We start from the raw sequence: 22,242 nt of genomic DNA on the forward strand, positions 1-22,242 counted from the left end.
TTTCTTATATTTTGGAAATGTTCTAATAGTCTGACATGAAGTTTTCGAATAGTCCGACCAATGTATTGTGCTCCAGAACCACATTGTAATAAGTAAATTACATGGGTAGTGGAACATTGAATACATTTTTTAATATGATATGTTTGTTGTGTATATGTGCCTGTAAATGTATTAGTATTCTTTTTTTTTTTTTGGAAAGTACATGTGGAGCACTTTCCACATCGAAAAAAAACCTTTTAATACTTCATTAGAAAAATATGTGGGTTGTGTTGGAATAGTTTTAACTGTGGGAAGTATACTTGGGGCCAATTTATTCTTTAAATTATCTGCTTTTTTATAAATTATAATTGGTTTCTTAGGTAAAATATTATTCCGAAAATTATCCTTCTTTAATATATGCCAATGACGATTAATGATATTATTAATCTCCCTAGCTTGGGAGTGATATTTGGTTATAAAAGCAAAATCGAACTTATTCCCATTTTTATTCTTACTTTTTGAAACATTGGCATTTGTTTTAGTAAGTAATCTATCACGTATTAATCAAAGTGGACTCTTCGACCATGGTCGAAGAAGTGGCCTCTTCGACCATTTTTGAATCATATCCTTTTTCTATATATCTATTTTTTATGATTTTTGATTGGGCACTAAAAGTATCTATATCTGATCAGTTACGTCTCAGACGTGTTAGTTGTCCTTACAGGACTTTTTTTAGCCACATAGGGTGGTGAGAACTGGAATAATCTATAGCGGAGTTGCAATCTGTATTTTTAAAAAAAGTTTTGGTCTTCAAAACATCATTTTCTATATAGATCGTTAGATCCAAGAAATTTGTGTGTAGTGTGGCAAGTGGAAGTGAAACTTAAATTGTATTCATTGCAATTAATATAGGAAATACAATTATCTAAACTGATTTTGTCTCCTTCCCAAATAATAAGGACATCGTCTATGTAGCGTCGCCACAAAACGAGATTCCCCCCAGGATTCCCAATGTGAGACATACAAGTTAGCGAAGCTGGGGGCGAATCTCATCCCCATGGCGACACCACATAGCTGTAAAAAATATTGGTTCGTTAAACCAATAAAAATTCTTTGTTAAGACGAAATATATACAATCAATCAAAAAATCGATCTGTTTGGCCATAATAGAAGAGTGTTGATTTAGCCATTCTTTAATTGCCCATAATCCTTTTTGGTGGGGAATGCTGATGTAGAGTGAAACTACATCTACTGAAGCCAAAATATAATTAGGTTTCCATTCTACTGATTTTAAATCATTTACAAGATGTTTAGTATATTTGATATACGAAGGTATCTTAGATACATAAGGTTGTAAAAATAAATCCACATAATCCGATAGGTTGCAAGAAAGAGAGTCTATGCCACTTATGATGGGGCGGCCAGGAGGGTGTGATATAGACTTGTGTATCTTAGGTAGAAAATAAAAACATGTGGTTTTGCAGTGTGGGTTGTACAATCAATTATATTCATCTTTGGTAATAATGTTATTCTCCAATCCAATTTTTAAAAGTTTATCTAATTCTTTAAGGAACAAGTCTGTCGGGTCTTTATCTAAACGTTTATAAGTGTTATCGTCGTTTAGAATTCTATATGATTCCTCCATATAATAGGTCTTAGACAAAACCACTGTACCCCCTCCCTTGTCCGCTTCTTTAATAACTAAATCATGATTTTTTTGCAGTAACTGTAATGACTTTCTCTCTGCTATAGTGAGATTACTTGGTAGATATTTATTCTTGCTATCAATTTTTGGTATAAGTTTATCAAAATATTCTTGTACGGACTCACTAAAAACCTCCAAATATTTGTTGCGGTCTGACCATGGGTAAAAGTTGGATTTTAGTTTTAAATCAGAATGTTGTATAGAAATATCCGAATTAGTGGAAGTATCTATGTTTAGGTCTGAATGGGAACTATTAACGACATCATTTCCTTTAAAAATATTCTCATTTTTAATTCTTTCAAAAAATCTTTTCCTTGTCAGTTTTTCAAGAAAAGTTTGATTATCCAAAAACAATTGAAAAGCATTAGGTTTACTAGTAAGGGGAAATTTTAAGCCTTTTTGTAATAATGACAATTGATCTGCATTTAAAGGGATGCCTGATAGATTGAAAATTCCCTCTGTATTAGTTAGTGTTGTCTTTGAGGTAGAGCCGGATGTGATGTTTCTCCCTGATCCTCTACCTCTAAATTAGGTCGTTTTTTTATGGGAGATCTTAGACTTGCAAAACGATTCTGGGTGGGGATGGAATATGAGGGATGCTGTTCCCTTTGGTCTAGCTCCTTCTCTAAAAAATCTTCCTGTTGTTTATATATGTGTGTAGGGTTACGAGCAAAAGATTTTTGAATATGTGGAGAACCTCTATGATATTGATTGTGAGATGTAATTCGTTTTCTGTATGGAGTCCTGTCAGTATAAGTATTAGTATTAGTATTGCAAACTCTATTAATGCACGTAATGTAATGTAATGTGTCCACGTAATGTGTTCAATCATTCCCGTCATTATAACATGTAAGTGTGAAGCTGATTATACGGCCATAGATCATTATTAAACACTTTCTTGGACACCACAGTGGTTTCTTCAGACCATGCTGACTACAGATCATCTCCAAAGCTGGATTGATCTCCTGAGTGCCCACTCCATCTACACGACAGGTGACCCTTTTTGTTTGTTAGTGAATACCAAAGAATAGTTTAATATGTCTGTAGAACCATTGGCCCATTTTTAATTTGTAAGTGTAGCTTATTAAGTGGAGAAATCTAAATATCTGTAGAATTTTCACTATTCCCCTTCATTACCATTGATGGGGTTCTTTTCTGATGAATAATTAATCGGTGTGGATTCCTTTAAACTCCAGACAAGAGGAAATAAGACTATAATAAGCATCATAAAATTTAGCTTACTTAACATGTCATTATTTTTTTATTATGATTAGTAGTACCTTTCCCACAGCACTATATCGTGGGGATCACAATACAAATAATAATTTCAACTCACAAATTTTGCTTAATGGAACAAGAGGTAATGAGGTCCCTGCTCAACAGAGCTTACAATCTAAATTAGAACATGAAAGTAGGATGTAATAATAAGACATTGTTTCTACAGATTGCTGTTTAAGGATACCTAATACATTAAGATTGTATAAAAAGCAGACACATTCAATTTAGTTGATTCCTTAATTTTTTCAGTGAATCAGAGCAAAGCAGTTAAGGTTGTCAGAGAATGATTTAGAGACATTTTCTGAGATGATAATGTGTATGTATAAAAGCGTCTCTAATGTTTAGAAATCTTTCTTAGTGCTATCCCGATGTCTTGGTTTCTTAAACTGTAAACTAAAGGGTTAAACAGGGGGGTAAACACAGTATGCAGCAATGATATAATCTTATTTAAAAGCAATAAATGTCCTAAGGATGGTATCATATACTTTATTATTAATGTCCCATAGAATGCACTAACCACGAGAAGGTGGGAACTGCAGGTAGAAAAGGCTTTCTGTCTTCCGGTTGTAGAAGGGATCCTAAGTATTGTAAGGAAAATATAAATATAAGTCACTATGATAAAACCACAAGGACAAATAAATAAAGGAGTAGAAATTACAATGCCTATAAATTCCACCAGAGATGTGTCTGAACATGAAAGTTTTTGGAGAGGGGAAAGGTCACAATATATATGGTCAATGATGTTTCCATCACAGAACTGAAAGTTGGATACCGGTATGATACCTAATATATTCAAGGTAAATCCTAACATCCAGGGCAAGACAGACAGACAGGTGCACAATGTAAAATCCATGATAGACATGTAACGCAATGGGAAACATATAGCCAGGTATCGATCATAGGACATCACTGCAAGCAGTAAGCATTCAGTAACAATAATACCACTATAGAAATACAATTGAGTTATACAGTCAAGAATTGTCATAACTTTCCCACCGTGTAAGATTGCTTCCATCAGGCTAGGTAAAGTAGTTGTTGTGACGACAATATCAGACATTGATAAATGGCAAATAAAGAAGTACATGGGAAAATGAAGGTTATGGCTGATTGAAACTAACACAATGATTAGAAGATTTCCAGTTACTGTGATTAGGAAAATGTTAAGGAATATGATGAAAATTAAAATGTTGAAGCCGTAAAGATTTCCAAAGCCTAGAAGTATGATTTCTGTGACTCTCGATTCATTCCTTCCAAGCATATTCCAATCAACTACATGTAGATGAGACACTTTACAATCTAAAAAATATATAAAAACGTGTATATTATTTTCATGTATGGAATAAAAAGGTATGGCAACAGTTCAAGAGACATAACTAAATGTAATCAATGTTTTAATTGTAACTAAATCCAAAGTTTAAGACTCTCTGCTAATAGATTTTCTAATTTCTGATGTTTTTCCCACGGTGGACCGTCAACTTATTTTCTCCATAACCTTGGTCTAGATGGCACTGGTCGTTAGAGCTTCTTATCTTACCTTTCCCAGTCCTCCTGGGCTTGACAAAGACCTCTTAGCAGGTTGAAACGTTGCTGCTGTTTTCTCTTCTATTAAAACATCCTGCGGCTTGAACACCTTCAGTGCCTGGAGATTTTCTTTATTGCCTTATCGTTGTGGAATTGCTGGTTGTGCTCCGGAGCACCGGGTAGCTGCTGGGACTGAGCGCGGCTCCTATCTTCATTACTGCAACATCCACTTCCCTTGGCTCATCTCTGGGTCTCCTCACCAGCTCCACACTTCTCGTAGTAAATCCAGGTACAGTTTTTACTGGCTTATAGATAAGACTCAGGACTCTTTCCCCCATCTCCAAACACCACGACAGTGTGTTTCGAATGCAGCTGTGGCCACCAACAGACAATCCTTCCACAGATCATGATCCATTATTGGCAATCTCTGAAAACATCTGGCAATGGACGCTCAGTGATTGATAGCACTTTGGTGTTGTGGGGAGTTTCAGTGGAACCCCTTCTTAAATGTATCTAAAATATAACTATAGTCATCATTATAGTGTTAAGCAGATTAATTCCTTAGGCACCACAATTTAAAAAACAATGCTTATTTAATAGATTTATTTGTAAAAAAACTGGTATTTTAGAAAGGTTTTTAGAAAATAAGTTGCAATATGTTAAAAATCAAGGGGAAAGAGAAAAATTCTAATAACCAAACTGGATAGAAAACAGGACTTGAATAAAGAATTAATTATCATTACTTAATTACTATTAGACTGATGTCACATTTTTAGTCATATTTTTAAGGAGCATTGGTCGTATCATTAAAGAATGTTATCTACAAATACAAAAAGAAGTCCTGCGCTCACTCCCATCACGACTGGGCTGGCAGCAAGGACTACAGTACACATCAGCCCCAATATATAGTAAAAACCAAAGAAAAGAAAAAGTTACCTGCGCTCTCTCCTTAATCCCTATGTATATTTAGACAAATGGAGGTCATTTAGTTGCTCCAATGGCCATTGGAGGGAATGCCCGCCTGCCAACGTCAAGGCAGACCCCCCTAAGAGGGTCATAACACTGACCCTTCAGCCTGCTTTCTTGAGCTTCTTGCAAAGATATCTCTAATGAGACAGAGAGGTGTATTTTTTATATACACCCCTATATACTTATTAACCCTTAATAGGGAACACATGGGATGGGTGGCAGCATTGTAACCAGGCTGTGTGATACAAAGTAAATACAAATACAAAAAGAGAAGTCCTGCACTCACTCCCATCACTACTGGGCTGGCAGCAAGGACTACAGTACACATCAGCCCCAATATTCTATTTGACGAATTGTGTTGCAATAAACATAAAGTACCACTCATGCTGTGCAAATGGGATCATTATTATACTGTACAGTGTATTTAAAAAAAAGTGCAACCTCTATAAAGTTTCATTTTAGTGTAAAGTGGATCACACTTTACTCACATATATAGGACATTTTGTAGTAACACAATCAAAATTGGTGTGCACATTAAAAAAAATAAAAACCCATATAGAGTAGTATTGTTAGATACAATAATTCATAAGTGCAGATGGAATGCGACTCACAAGCCAGGAGTACGTAAGCATGCTCGGACTACAAGCGATTTTCTCCCCATCCAATATAGTGCAAGGATTACAGGTGGATCCAATATCGAATAGACAGGGCAGCCAAACCTTCATAAACACTTTATTGCTGCAAATTATAAATCTGTTTAATGAAAATTGTAATTAAAATAATTTAATGAACCTAAAGTTGCAGCCCAGATAAACTGAAATAGAAACATAGATAGATGGCTTGCAGATTTTTTTTCTAATTTAGCTGTGTTTGCATTTAATTTTAAGTTCACTTTGAATTGTCGGCAATTCACGCTTTTTTAACTTATCACCACATTACCAAGGATTTAAATCTGAGTTACAAAACTGAGGCTCAAATACTCATTCTGTGACTTTAGAAGAATTTCTCTAGATCAGTAAATTTTAGCTGCATTTTATAAATCAGATTTCAGAATTCTAAAATGCGTTTAGTAAATAGAACAAGCCAATGAATAGAAAAATAGAAAAAATAGGAAGAAATCTTAGCACATGCATCCTCATAAAACACTTTTTAAAATAAATTAGCACAATTGCTTACCAAAAGATTGCTTAGAAATCTGGTTACTGTATGCAGGAATAGAGGAGAAAAATATCCTCTGATTATTTTTTTTAAAAGTGCAACTCATCCGAAATAAGATTCAACTTCACGCCAGGGCTCCATCAAAGCCATATTAGATGTTTTGTAATAATGCTAAGACCGTCTGTGATGCTCTTTTACCTTGTTAATTAGGTATCAGATTCAGCTGGAGAGTTACTGACAGGTCTGAGCCTTGTGAAGTCTAGCCCCCTAGTGCTGCAGCCAATTCAAGTATAAACAGGAGTTATCCAAAGTCCTGAAATGGCTCAGAGGTAACATAGCAGGATACAGTCCAGAAGAACCACGGTTCAAATCCCCTGTTTGCCGCTTCTGGGGTGACCACGTCTGGCAGTCGGGATGTCACGGTGGCGATCATGACACCCAGTCTTGGAGGAGGCCAGCCGAGGGTAACACCCGCACAGCAATGCCGGCTGATCACTGTGTGGAAGAAGAGGAATGTTGGGGAGTACTGCATGAGGAAGACCCTGTACAGGCCGCTAACATTCCCCAGTAGTACGTTGGCTGGCAGGTCTTTCATCACCCCCACGTTAACATGCCCCGAACCAACTCCCCAATCCAAGTGAACTCAGGCCACAGGTAGTTGAAATACAGTGCCTCCAGCTACCAGTACAGCAACAGTGTCCCCGGTGTGTTGACTTTCTGGAATCAGATTTTTCTGCAACAAAGTCATAGTGGCACCAGTATCCCTTAATCCGCTGACAACTTTCCCGTTGACCTTGACCGTCTGTCTGTGCTGCTGTTGGTGATGAAAGACCTGCCAGCCAATGTACTACTGGGTCCCTCTGGTTTCTGCCTACGCCCCGACGGCTCTGCGGAAGCCAATCCTGTGACCACTCGTGCTGCTGAAACTGGCCCACCTGCTGCTGAGACCCAGGTAAGACCATCTTCCCTGACTTGTACGCTAGACCAGGTTCCCCTAGGCATTTGGGAGAGAGACCCGGGAGGACCCGACCTTACAGAAATACAGGGCCAAGGCAGACACCCAGGAGGAAGGGATAGACAGGAACTCTTTCAGTGGGTGGGGGATAGACTATATAGGATCCCTAAACCATCCCCAGGGAGTAAAAAACGACAGCTGGTGGTGCCCGCGAAGTACCGGCAGGAGATTCTGCGAATTGGGCATGATGTGCCGCTAGCGGGGCATCTAGGGTCCCGCTGCACAACCTATAGGATTACACAGAATTTCTTTTGCCCCAATTTCAACCAGGCTGTGCAACAATATTGTAGCACGTGCAACACCTGTCAACGGGTAGGGAAGAGGGGGGACCACCCTAAGGCTAGACTTATGTCCATGCCTATAATTGGGGAACCCTTCTCTCATGTAGCCATTGACATTGTAGGCCCACTAGCCAGGGCTAGTCCATGCGGGAAGAAGTACATTCTCACCATGGTGGACTACGCCACCCGTTACCCAGAAGCAGTAGCCCTGTCCAACATTGAGGCGGAGACAGTGGCTGATGCTCTGGTTAAGATCTTTTCTAGAGTGGGGTTCCCCAAGGAGATCCTCTCCGATCAAGGAACCCAATTCACCACTGTGCTCACCCAGCAATTGTGGAAGGTGTGCAATATTAAGCCCTTGCTCAGCTCACCCTACCATCCACAAACTAACAGTCTCTGTGAGTGTTTTAATGGTACCCTCAAGCAGATGCTGAGGACCTTTACTGATGCTTGCAGCTACTGGGAGAGGTTCCTGCCTCATTTGCTGTTTGCTTACAGAGAAGTACCTCAGGAATCTACTGGGTTCTCTCCCTTCGAGTTGCTCTATGGGAGGAGGGTCCGCGGACCCCTAAATCTCATCAGGAGACACTGGGAGGGTGAGAGAGAGCAGGAGGGAACCCCCATAGTACCATACGTCCTGGAACTCCGGGGAACGCATGGAGCAGCTGTCTCTGATGGTCAGAGAGAACCTCCAAGCGGCCCAGGGGAGACAGAAGAGATGGTATGATCGGGGCGCCCAACAGCGTGTCTTCCAGGTGGGACAAAAGGTCTTGGTACTTAAGCCTGTGAAACACAACAAGATGCAAGCATATTGGCAGGGGCCGGATAAAGTCGTGGCCCAGGTGTGTGACACTATATATATTATTGCCAGCTGTGCAGTGAACATGTGAACATGCTAAAGGAATACCAGGAAAGGCAGGAGAATGTTGCTGCTGTATGTGCCCCCACTACCGATGATCCAGAAAGTTTACCTCTCCCTGACTTATATCCCTTAGAGAGGGACCCCCAGACTGAACTGACGAGCCTGGTACAGCTAGGGGAACAGTTGAGCCCTTCGGAAAAGGAACAGGCTAAGTGGCTGCTATGGGAGAAAAGGGTCACCTTTTCTCAGGAACCGGGGTATACCACCCTAGCTGTGCATAAAGTAGAGACCCCCTGGACAGACACCCCTTTGACAACCCCCCTACCGTATCCCTGAAGCAGTCCAAGAAGGAATGTGAAAGGAGATCCAGAAGAGGACCGAGCTAGGGGTCATTGAGCCCTCCAACAGCCCTTGGGCTTCGCCTGTAGTCCTGGTGCCTAAGACGGATAGGACCACCCGGTTCTGTGTGGATTACAGGCGTCTCAACGAGAAGACCACCACTGACGCCTACCCGATGTCCAGGGTAGATGAACTGCTAGACCGCATAGCCAGGGGGCGCTATCTGACCACCATAGACCTGTGTAAGGGCTCTTGGCAGATTCCCCTGGCCGAGGATGCCATCCCCAAGTCGGCATTCATCACCCCGTTTGGCCTATACCAGTTCAAGGTCATGCCTTTCGGGATGAATTATGCCCCGGCTACTTTCCAGCGTATGATGGATAGGCTCCTTGATGGCTTCCAGGACTTTGCTTGTGCATACCTGGATGACATTGCGGTCTATAGTGGGTCTTGGGAGGAGCACTTAATTCATGTAGCGGTTGTGCTGGATAAGATTCGGGCCGCTGGCCTGACCCTGAAGCCAGATAAATGCCATCTAGGCATGGCTGAGGTGCAGTACTTGGGACACCGGGTGGGGTGCGGAAACCAGAGGCCGGAGCCAGCCAAGGTAAAGGCAGCAGCTAACTGGCCTACACCCCCCACCAAGACCCAGGTACTGGCCTTCCTAGGGACGGCAGGGTATTACCGACGTTTTGTCCCCGACTATAGTACGATAGCCAAGCCCCTGACAGACCTGACCAAGAAGAATCTCCCTAAGCAGGTCCTGTGGTCTCCAGCTTGTGAAACCGTTTAAGGCCTTAAAGCAAGCCATTGTGAATGCCCCCGTCTTGGCTGCCCCATTACCTAATAAACGTTTTCTCGTCCATGCAGACGCTTCCATGTTTGGACATGCAGCTGTGCTAAGTCAGGTCAGGGAGGATGGAGGAGAGCACCCTGTCGCCTACCTGAGCAGGAAATTACTACCCTGTGAAGTGAGTTATGCGGCAGTAGAAAAAGAATGCTTAGCCCTGGTCTGGGCTCTTAAAAAACTAACCCCCTACTTATACGGACAAGAATTCTACTTGATTACAGACCACAACCCATTAGTGTAGGCTGAACCGGGTTGCAGGGGACAACGACAGGTTGCTAAGGTGGAGCCTGGCCCTGCAACCTTACAGGGCCCCACAAAGGGGGAGCCGTGTGACAGATCCCTCTGTCTTGGACTTACATGAAACGTTTATTGGATTCGTGTGATTTTACTTGATTCATGTTTTTCCCCGTTCGTATGGACTTCATATAATTCCCCTGAAACTACTGAACAAAACTCCCGAACGGTCGACCACCCAGTAGAGAAGTGTGCTGCTGGTTAACCTCTTGGCCCCATTAGAGCATTGAGGTTAACCGCAGACACCTCTTAATACAATCCCTCCTCTCTCACATACAATCCCTCCTCTCTGCCTAGGAGATAATTGTCAGATACTGTAATAACTCAATTATTTCCAGGCAGAAAAAACATATTTTCCACAAAACTTCAAAAGTACACCAAAACACCTAAAATCCCCATAAATGTTACATCCCCTGATAACCCAGATCTGGTTGACCAACATATCCAAAAATCCCACAGATCAGTTCAGGGGTTTAGGAGTTTCATGAAGGTCTTAGTTTAACCGACTTTTGGAAAGTCTTCAGATCAAACAGATCCACGAACAGTACCCGTTAGCTCATAGTAGCATTTGTTCTCCTAGTTTGTGGGAACAAAACTACCGAACAGCACTCTAGTAGCTGGTCAGGAAAAGGATTACCTACAGACCCGGTAAGCACAATGGTAATGCTGATGGGTTGTCACGGCAGACTGACCCCACTCCAGCTTCTTTGTCCAGACATCCCCAAGTTAACCCGTTGAAGGATCAAGCTGGGTCTGCCGGAGTGTCCCACAAAGGGGGAGCCGTGTGACAGATCCCTCTGTCTTGGACTTCCATGAAACGTTTATTGGATTCGTGTGATTTTACTTGATTCATGTTTTTCCCCGTTCGTATGGACTTCATATAATTCCCCTGAAACTACTGAACAAAACTCCCGAACGGTCGACCACCCAGTAGAGAAGTGTGCTGCTGGTTAACCTCTTGGCCCCATTAGAGCATTGAGGTTAACCGCAGACACCTCTTAATTGGTACCTCTAGCTGGGTGGCTGCCGTTAGTATCCCGAACACGAGATCGCGGCCATTTTAAACACACAAATTCTCAGCGGTGTTCGAGGACGAAACCATGGAACTCAAAACGGACACTATTTGGCACGAACACCGCTGAAACCGCCGACCTCCCTTCTCATTCGGTAGAAAACCCACGGAAGTCCTAAGTTCTGTATTTTTATTCCCGAAAAGCCATACCCCAGATAGCCATCCCGTGGAGTCTATTCGTATGGAGAACAGACTTGGTGAATACTTTGACTCCACGGCGATTGGACTGTGTGCATAGGATCTGAGTACTGTTCGGTACTTGTGTGCGCTCAGATCCCAGCTATCTGCGGACACGTTGAACACTTATGTTATATTGAAATATTGTTCAATTATATATTTTTAACCAATATTGTCATAGTCATTTAAGATGGCGGGTGGTCTTTGTCCAGGGAGATAATTGAATTACTTCACAATTATCTCCCGGACAGAGCAGAGGGTCTTGGGTAATTAAAGGGGCATGGCTACATGTGTAACACTCTGATTGGTCAATGTAATGTCCTTGTCACAGTCTCCCATCTGGTCCCCTAGGGGAGTGTCCACCAGGTGGGAGACCTGCATAAATACTGGGCAAGTAGCCCTCAGTAAACCAGATTCCTGCTGACCCTCAACACGGAGCTTTGCCTCGTCATTGGGGGGATTATTCATATGGAGTACGCTTGTTCGGCTGTTTGGGAGAATACTTGATTCGTATGACACTTGTTCAGCAGTTTGGAGCTCTCAGTGGCTAACTCTGTATTCGGGAAGGGAACGTCTCCTATGACAGTAACCCCTCTCCTACCGGGGGAGCCATAACACATACAATCCCTCCTCTCTGCCTAGGAGATAATTGTCAGATACTGTAATAACTCAATTATTTCCAGGCAGAAAAAACATATTTTCCACAAAACTTCAAAAGTACACCAAAACACCTAAAATCCCCATAAATGTTACATCCCCTGATAACCCAGATCTGGTTGACCAACATATCCAAAAATCCCACAGATCAGTTCAGGGGTTTAGGAGTTTCATGAAGGTCTTAGTTTAACCGACTTTTGGAAAGTCTTCAGATCAAACAGATCCACGAACAGTACCCGTTAGCTCATAGTAGCGTTTGTTCTCCTAGTTTGTGGGAATAAAACTACCGAACAGCACTCTCGTAGCTGGTCAGGAAAAGGAAGCAGGCGTTCATAAAGTTTGGCCAGTGTTCAGGAAGTCGAATGTCCGATTTTAGTTCCAGACACTCGATGACCAAGTCACGCTGCTCCATCTTAAAATGACAAGAGAGGCTGACATGATGACATGTTCAGAAGGGTATGTTAACCTGTTAATGATATTTGCAAGCATTAAGTTTAATTTTATAAACTCTGCTATAATGGATTTTATATGTATATATTTACATTTTTATATAATAAATATCTAAAAGACAAAACTTTATTGCTTCCAAGACAATCCTTATTTTATATTGTATTCTCAATTATTTATTCTCTTACACTAACTAGATAAAATGATGGCTAAGATATCTGTATGGTTAGCTCTACTAAGTTCTATGCTTTAAGACGTTATAGTGGTAAATAAGGGAACCTGCTGCGGTTACAATTGGCGACTACGAAGGGACTTGGAAGATTTAAATATAAAATAATAAATACCTAGGTAACCTCTCATACGTAAGAGAATGCTGACATTGTGGATCTTAATTAATATCATAAAAGAACAAATATACATATTTGGTAAACACCCTAATATGCCTAATACACCAGCATAGCATGGTCCATTAGTTCAAGGACAGTGGATTGCAGGCAGGGGGGTAAGTTCTCTTTGCAGCTGCTTAGTATGCATGCGCAGGAAAAAGATTAATGCAAAATGTTGTCATAAGAAAAGTGATAAGACAGAGAGCGATGAAAGACTTGCTATTATATTACTAAGAGAATTCAAAGAATGCAAAGAAAATTGGATTTTGGTTTAATGAAAACATTCATGACACAGGAGCGACAGACAGTCCACTATATAAGAAAAGTTTTATAAAACAGTGATAATTTCCATACTGTCAGTTACACTAGCTGTTGATTAAAAAATCAGGAATTAGAACAGTATAACTATTTTTGGAGTCTGGAATTTCCAGCCAAGGTTGAGAGAGATACACAGACAGGTAAACATTACTTCCATTCCAAAGAATTGAGAAGTCGTTTTTTTTTTTTTTTTTATATTCCAAATTATGAACAACATTATTACATACAGCCATAAAGAGAAAGACATGGCTTTAAAATACATTCAGTGCAGTACACTGCAGCATATATTTTATATAATATATGCTAACTAGCTCATATTTTTTTTCTAAACAGAGTTGAAATTCTACTTCCCTCCTAGAAAATCTGTTAATATAAAAAAAATATATATAACAGAAGGGCAACCGGTGGTTATACATTCTTTGCTTCTCTAAATGCTCTGCAAAAATAAATATTTATAAAATAATTAAAAATAATATATATGTAAGATAAATCAGGGCAAAATAAAATTGTAACTGTACGGGTTCTCTGAAAACTTTTAAACTGAAATTGTTGAAAGGCTTATTTAAATAAAATGTTAAATAAAATACATTTACAGCTTTAAATGTGACCAAACGATATTAATGATGTGTTAAGCAACCAGCGCAATTCACTAGAATAACATAAGTATTCTACTATTTAAAGTGCACAATTCCTGCACAGAATGACTTTGCCTACTCAGGTACAGTCTTTAGTCTATTGCAATGGCAGAAGGATTAAAGTCCACCAATTTTAAAAGGGAAAAGCTTACTTAAATAAGTGGTACTATGCCACTGTACCTGTAGTGCTAGCAGTAATTAAATTATAACAGTGATACTTTACTGACTGTAATCAGATCAGACACATGTAATCTCAGTGAATTTCATAAAGCAGGTTTTCATAAAATAACATAAAATAAGATTAAATATCAAAGTTGTTTATATATAAATATATCAATGTTGTTTATAAATAAATGTATATAGACTAGGCAATAGGAGCATTTACATGCATTCAGCAGCCTGCTCTCTCAGAGCCAGAAACGGATTTATAAAAAAAGAAATAGGTTTTAAAAAGTCTACAGTTAACCAGACATGATGGGTGAAATAAAAGCTATATGCTGCCGAAATTATGTATATAAATACAGATTAGGGCACAGCGTAGAAATAAAAATACAGTTTTAAATCTCATATATGGGTATTCAGTTCCACTACATTTTCTACAGTACCCCAAATATTGGTGTATCCTACACTAATTAGAGTGGGAGATAGTGCTAATGCTGAAAGAGACTAATAATAATAATAATAATAATAATATGTTGTAAGAGCATTGTGAATATAATAATGCAAAATTAATTTGATATTGCAAAGCCTGCAATATTCTAAACTGTGGGGATATTTATGGGATAATAATAGTAAACAGTTGAGAATTGCCCACTATTTCAATTCTCAGATCCCAAAGATTCGTTATCATGGAAGGGAAATGTATTCCATACAAATAAAATCAGATTTTTTTATAAAAAGAGATACAATTTATTGTGACAAATTAAATAATAATAATAATAAGTAACATGCGTGATAATAATCAATGAATATTTAGTATAACACCAGTGTGTAATACAATATGGCAATGTAAATAACACGTTCCAATGGTTAACAGCCTTAATGGTGAAGACAAGATTTATGACGGTACTTCACAGACAAAGAAAACTTTCTTTTGCAGCGTAAGGCAATAAAACTTTAGCTAGCAGTTAACAACTGAAATAACCCTTTCAATGCTGGTTAGACCTCCTAGGTATTTAAGATCTATTCTCATGTAATTTTTAATAAAATAACATCTAAACCAGTTCATTAATCATTTCCTGGAACCATCCAATAAGAGTAATCTACCATGTTCTATAAGCAGAATTTTAACTTGCCTAAAAAGATATTTATCCTATTTTAGAGCAAATCAATAAACCTGGATAAATACAACGGTATACTAATATGTGATGTAATCACACTTTAATATATAATTATCATTAATCCCACCTGCAGAATGGGATGCTATAAATATATATATTCCTTGGTTAACTAAGATTTCTAAATATCGAAATCTGACCGTGATTTATCCAGTCATATATCATGCTATTAGAACAATTTTAATTAATTTAAATTAATTAAAATAAACCAGTATAATTACCAGTAATGGAGATGTTTTCATCGGATGCTTTTAGGTAGTCTCAGGAATTTGTTTGCATGGGTCTCTTTCTCGCTCTGACTCTCTGACTTTCTTAGCCTGCGATCCTGACTTGCTTTCGTTAGTTGCTTCCTGATTGCTTCCCCCGACTGCTTACTTCGATTGCCTGACTTACTCCGCTTGTCTTGACTTAGCCCCTCTGTCCCTTTGTTCTAATTTTTAAAGGGAAAGATTTTCTGTTCGTCACTAGGTGATAGACCAATAGAAAGACTGGAGGTGTGGTTACCTTCCAGATATCAATTTAAGTATTTGGTCCATAGGGGGTAGTATTGTCTAACAAAACATTCCTATCCAGGAAAGAGTTAACTTTTCCTGGTGACGATTTCGACGTCATTTGTCTTATCTTTATGGCTAGCATATTTTAAGTTTACTTGTCATTTCAAAGTGTTTCTTTGGGATTTTTCCAGACTATGTGTCGGCATTTTCTGTAGTAATTCCTAAAATGACAGTCAGAAACTAATTTTGACCCCTAACTTACAATGGGATCTTGTAAAATATAGAAAGTAAAATTAAATTATTTAATCTTCTCTGTCACAAATGTCTGGGTTTAGAATTATTTATATTCCATTAGCATCTAGACAGTTGTTTTACTGCTTTCATTGTATCACTTGGTTCGTATATACAACACATTCTTTAGGTCCGGTTTCAGTGGTTAGTTTTAGAAAGGATAGGAATCCTGTGTCCCTGTTAGCTTGAAAATAACAAAGATGGAGTCTGATCTGTTCAGGGTGACTACTGACAATATACACTTTAATTCCTATGATAGCACAAAATGTCTGCCGATATAAATATCCTGACATAACCCCCCTTAGTGATTATCTAAACAACGATTAATTTAGCTTATGAATAAGCACTATGGATGTTACCAGATTGTGCAATCACATCATTTCCACTGACACAGGCCTTTGCGTGGAATGAACATGTTTGCATATTTTTGTACCTGTAAGAGTTTTGAACTTTGCACTTAGTACAATCAACCATAATATCATTATTATCATTGTACACCCAATAACAATCTTAACATGGATGAACCAGTCAACATGAACAATAAGGTCAGTATCTAACTCAGAGTACTTAAATGTATCCACAGAAATGTTATCTTTCCTGATTGACATTTGGATAGTGTGGTTGGGCTTATGGTCCAGCAAGAACTTTAGATTAGGATCTAGAGGGATATCTAGATTCTTTAAGGGATCCACCATCTCAATAGCACTTTCGATGACGTCACTGTACACTGGGTATAGCGTAACGTCACCGATGGTGATACGAGAGTCGTGGGGTACCTTGATCAGTGAGACAGATGCTGATAAGGCAATTACTTTATTAGTCACCTGGTCCCTGCGAAAAACACTCATGTTTTTAAGACACGTGCTTACCAACCATTTATCTTTTACTAAGATAGCATGTACTAACGCATTACTGTCGGTTTTTGACATAGTCACTTGACATGTTTCAGAGCCATGTTTAAGGTACTCGATCCCACACAAAGCATTGGTAGAATCGTAGACAAAAGGTTTTCCATCACATTGGAAATTATTGTCTTTGAATTTTTCACAGTCATTCAAAATGGGTATTGAATACCAATCTGGTATCCACGGTTGAAAAGCCAAAACGTCTGGGGTTTGGACTTTTACATGGATATTTTCCTTCCATGTACCGACATTGTAAATTGTTTTCATTTGAAAAATGTTTTTGGGAGTTACACATGGTATGGCCAATAAAAAGCAAATCTCCATATGTTCCGGATCAATTAAGAGAGGTATAGCGCTCCCCATCTCAAAGGCCAGATTTAATTGCATAGGCTCAATTGTTTCTCCATCCACATTGGCAAGCATCGCATGAACAATATCCTTGGATACAAAATACAGAGGTATGCGTCCCCCTGCCAATTCAATCATTCCAGTTTGCACTTCGTCAAGAAAAGCAAGTGTGTGGAACAATATTGGGTCATGCAGAAATAGAAGTTCACGCTTAAATAAGTCATGACTTTGGTGCAACTCAGTGGATTTGGCAATTAACTCCAAATGCAAATTTGTGTCTTGCACAATAGTTAACACATCTTGGAGAAGTGTTCTTTGCTAGTTTATCACCTGATGAATATCGTTAATATGTTGCTTTAGCGCATAGATTTCCATATCCAGTTTTTGGACAGTAATAGAGTTGGCTGCAGACATTCACACCGACAGTGGCACAAACTAATGCAACAATTATGGCGGTGAGGAACCTTTTGGGTCAGTTACTCATCGAAATAGTGCTGGATACAAATGGTTTCCGGGCTTGCTCCAAGATGTTTTGCACACAGTCCTGTGCTCTTTGGAGGTGCATCTGGTACCAAGTCTGTAACTCAGGAAGCTGCATCGATGAAATGTTGTACACCTTCTCGATGGAAATCTTGGGGTCCAAGCTGACGAACACACGTCGGGTAAGGATCCTCTTCTCTGTCAAGATGAACCCTGGTGTCTCTTGAATCAGGATGCCGGAGGATGGTCCCATCTCTGCGATCGGGTCGGTCCGTAGCTCTTGGCACAGGCGCAGTACTATCCAGAAACACGCCACATCCTTCTTGGACATCTTTCGACAGCCATGGATCAAGAACTCGTTTCAGACTTATCAACTAATGATTCAAGGTTTGTTAAGCATACAAACTTATAACAGTGTGACATCACTTGGCCTAGGACAACACATTATTACGATTCATCAACATATGTATTCTCTCTAATTCTATTTTTATAACTTCATCCCTCACTACATTTATTACTGACTCTTCAGCAATATGCCTATAGCAGTTAAACAAGCTAGTAACCTGCTTAGAAAATGTAGTTATTTGATGGCAAGGAAATGGTTAATGACCTGAACGTACATGAGATCATGGCACATCACAACATTTCACATCATACGATACCACGTGAATCAAGCATTCATCCAGGTTAATTGTTCACCCTTCTGCATCCGAATGCACACCTATAATCCTTGCCCCATACAGTGGTATCTATTTATTCCTATGGTACAGATGAGCATTCACAACACACCTGATGATACAAATGGTGAGACACCATATGAAATGTTACATGTTTGTCACTGACAAATATATATCTGCACCAGGGAGAGCTTTGAACCATTGGTTCTATTAGAGAAATTTTGAGATTTTATTTTTCCAGCCCACCTCACCATGCACCACCAACTTTTTCTTACTGTTGGCCAGTTTGTCCTGGAGAGGGTAACTCCGAGAACTTTTACTACAGAGAACAATCAGAGCCAACAGAGAACAGTAAGTTTTGATATTTTACAACCTGCTAAATACTTCCAGGACGTTCACAGAACCACTGACTGATACAATGGATGCTGTTAAAGATGACAAGATAAAACAAACAGAGGACGACAGAAATGCCACCAGAACACAGCCACTAGAATCATAGCCACGTACCAGACTGAATCATGATCTGACATCTGAACTTGCAAATGTGAAGGAGAAGGATGAACAGACAGACGTGATACATTCACAGTTAACATGGAATATATGAAAAATGAAACATCAACATCATTATCAGAAAGACTCTGGAGAAAACAGACTGAACCTGAATAATCTTATACAGTAAGAAAGAAATGCAAAGATGCAAGCAAAAGGATGCTAGAAAATTGGTTATGGTGTCTCCTTCTTACAATCTGCAGCATTATCATAATATCAACCTTAGCTGTCGTTTTAAAACTGCATTGGAATTATGTTAACAAGCAGGAAGCAATTGTGACTACACACTATACAAGTTCTTTGATCGTGAGGACTATCTCCAAGAACTATCTCAAAAGGAGAGACATAGCTCACAGTGAAATGATTGCTAATGTGACCTACACTGGTATTTCACAAGGAACCTATTGAGATAATTCCAAAAACCGATTATACATGAGAAAGATGTGATTGGACTATTACAAATCTTATAATGGACTTAACAATGATGGCAAAGCATGCTGAAAACAGAAAAAGATGGCACAGATGCTTGTGAAAGACTTTGGATGCATCTATGAAGGTGATTAAGAAAAGACTTTGCCATATAGTTTATCTTTGCCATATAGTTTATCATTGTAATTAACACATTATGTGTTTATTTTATACCATTAATGATAGTATCTGTATTATATTACACATTGTCACTGACACATTTCTGTGGACAAGAAGTCAATTTAATGTGTTCAATTATTCCCATCATCATAATATGTATGTGTGAAGCTGATTACATGGCTATTGATCATTATTAAATACTTTCCAGGACACCACGGTGGTTTCTTTAGACCATGCTGACTACATTTCATCTCCAAATCTGGATTGATCTCCTGAGTGCCCACTCCACCTATACGGCAGGTGACCTTTTTTGCATGTTAGTGAATACCAAAGAATTGTTTAATATGTCTGTAGAACCATTGGCCCATTTTTAATTTGTAAGTGTAGCTTATTAAGTGGAGAAATCTAAATATCTTTAGAATTTTCACAATTTCCCTTCTTGACCATTGATGGGGTTCTTTTCTGATGAATAATTAATCGGTGTGGATCCCTTTAAACTCCAGACAAGAGGAAATAAGACTATAATAAGCATTATAAAATTTAGCTTACTTAACATATCATTATTTTTATATTATTATTAGTCGTAGTATTATTTATTAAGCAACTTTCCCACAGCGCTGTTTTGTGGGGGTCACAATAAATATAATAATTTCAACTCACAAATATTACTTAATGGAATAAGAGGTAATGAGGTCCCTGCTCAAAAGAGCTTACAATCTAAATATTGCACATGCACTTGATATATGTGCTTGCCAATTAGAACATGAAAGTAGGATGTAATAATAAGACATTGTTTCTACAGATTGCTGTTTAAGTATACCTAATACATTAAGATTATATAAAAAAAATATAGAAATGTCTTTTTAATGTCATTTTATTGAAAGCAGACACATTCATTTTAGTTTATTCCTTCATTTTTTCAGTGAATCAGAGCAAAGCAGTGAAGTTTGTCAGAGAATGAATTAGAAAGAAGAGAAGATCACAGGCACTCCAAATTCAAGCCGTATGCAGCTTTATTGTAACAAAATGCAACGGAACGTTTAGACCACAAAGGTCTTTTTCAAGATGACACCACATAGTGATAAATGTGCTTATATAGCAAAAAAAATGACAAACAGGAAATCAGTCCATAATTCAATTAACTAATTAACAAGAGTTGTTAATTGATACAACAAGGTTTTTTTTTTTTTTTTAAACATATCAAAGAAGTGATATTACAAAAAAGACAAATATAAAACATTCATTGTATCAAATTCAACAGACAATAATATATCAATCACCAATTGAAAAGACATAAATTACTAAACAATTGTGTAATAGCTAGGGATAGTCTGGAATGTATATAAATAAGCATCCTATTGTGACATCAAAGATCAACAATTATGATCAGTTGTTTAAATGAGTAGCTTACCTATAAGTGCCCAAAAGAAGGAGAAGAGAAAAAAATGGAAGTTAAGTGAATCAGGCAAAAAACAAAAACCACAATATATAGTAAACATCCCCTCTGTCCTCCGACCGCGGTTCACTTCCGGGTATGTGAACCGCACGTGACGTCACTGGAACGCACACGCTGCAGCCCTTCAGAAACGAATCAGCATAGTGACTAAATTCACATGGCTCCGTGCCTGATCATACAGACAGCAAAGCTGACCATGCGCAATGTGCTACAAGGCACAGAGCGCATGAATACTACATATACTACATCTCCCAGAGCATCCATGTAATCAAATGTACAAGTATAATAGATCATGGTCAAAATGTATAATATACAATATGCTCAAGGGTATAATGATTAATCATGCCCATATCTAATTGAAAAACAAAATGAACAAATACTAAAAACACTCCAAATAATAAAAGAATAAAAAAATACATAAAAAATAAATAATAAATAATAAAAAATAAAATGATAAAATGAAAAAATAATAAAAAGTAATAAATAATAAATAAATAATACAAATAAAAATTAAATTAAATAATAAAAAAATAATAAAAAATATAAAAAATATAAAAAATACCAAAAATATAAAAAAATAAAAAGAATCTAAAAAATAAAAAAATAAAAAAATTAGAAAAATAAAAAAATGAAAAAATAATAAATAAAAAAATAAAATAAAAAATAATATACAAAAAATACTAAAATATATGTTCTCCTCCTCATAGGTGCAAAATGACCCCCTCCAGGTTTAAACAAAAGAAGAATTAAAGAAGAAAAAATATAGCCTTTACATGCATGAGATACATATCACAATATTAACTATGAAGAAGACAGGGACAAAGAAAATATCTACTGTGCAAATATATAGCTCTCAAATATTAAAGGGAAACTCCAGTGCCAGAAAAACGATCCGTTTTTCTGGCACTGGAGGGTCCCTCTCCCTCCCACCCACAATCCCTGGTTACTGAAGGGGTGAAAACCCCTTCAGTCACTTACCTGGAACAGCGGTGATGTCCCTCGCCGCTGTCTCCGCCTCCGCGACGCTCCTCCCAGTGATTGCGTCGGCCGGTGGGCGAGACTGATCTCGCCCACCGGCCGAGGAGACGTAATGCGCATGCGCGGAAATGCCGCGCATGCGCATTACGTCTCCCCATAGGAAAGCATTGAAAAATCATTTCAATGCTTTCCTATG

The 22,242-nt window shown here is 38.5% G+C and overlaps 1 protein-coding gene across 1 annotated transcript; it reads right to left on the reverse strand.

Annotated features, from left to right (window-relative positions):
• Positions 1–3,296: 3,296 nt before the first annotated feature.
• LOC134612316 (olfactory receptor 11L1-like) lies at positions 3,297–4,220 on the reverse strand. The gene has a single exon (XM_063456655.1). It carries the CDS (start codon positions 4,218–4,220, stop codon positions 3,297–3,299), a length of 924 nt encoding a protein of 307 aa, XP_063312725.1.
• Positions 4,221–22,242: the final 18,022 nt, after the last annotated feature.

The sequence above is a fragment of the Pelobates fuscus genome, chromosome 5 (assembly GCF_036172605.1).
Source record: "Pelobates fuscus isolate aPelFus1 chromosome 5, aPelFus1.pri, whole genome shotgun sequence".
NCBI classification, from domain to species: Eukaryota; Metazoa; Chordata; class Amphibia; order Anura; family Pelobatidae; genus Pelobates; species Pelobates fuscus.

Excerpts from the sequence above, each read along its gene's own strand:
- LOC134612316 (XM_063456655.1), bottom strand. The coding sequence starts at position 4,220 with ATGCTTGGAAGGAATGAATCGAGAGTCACAGAAATCATACTTCTAGGC.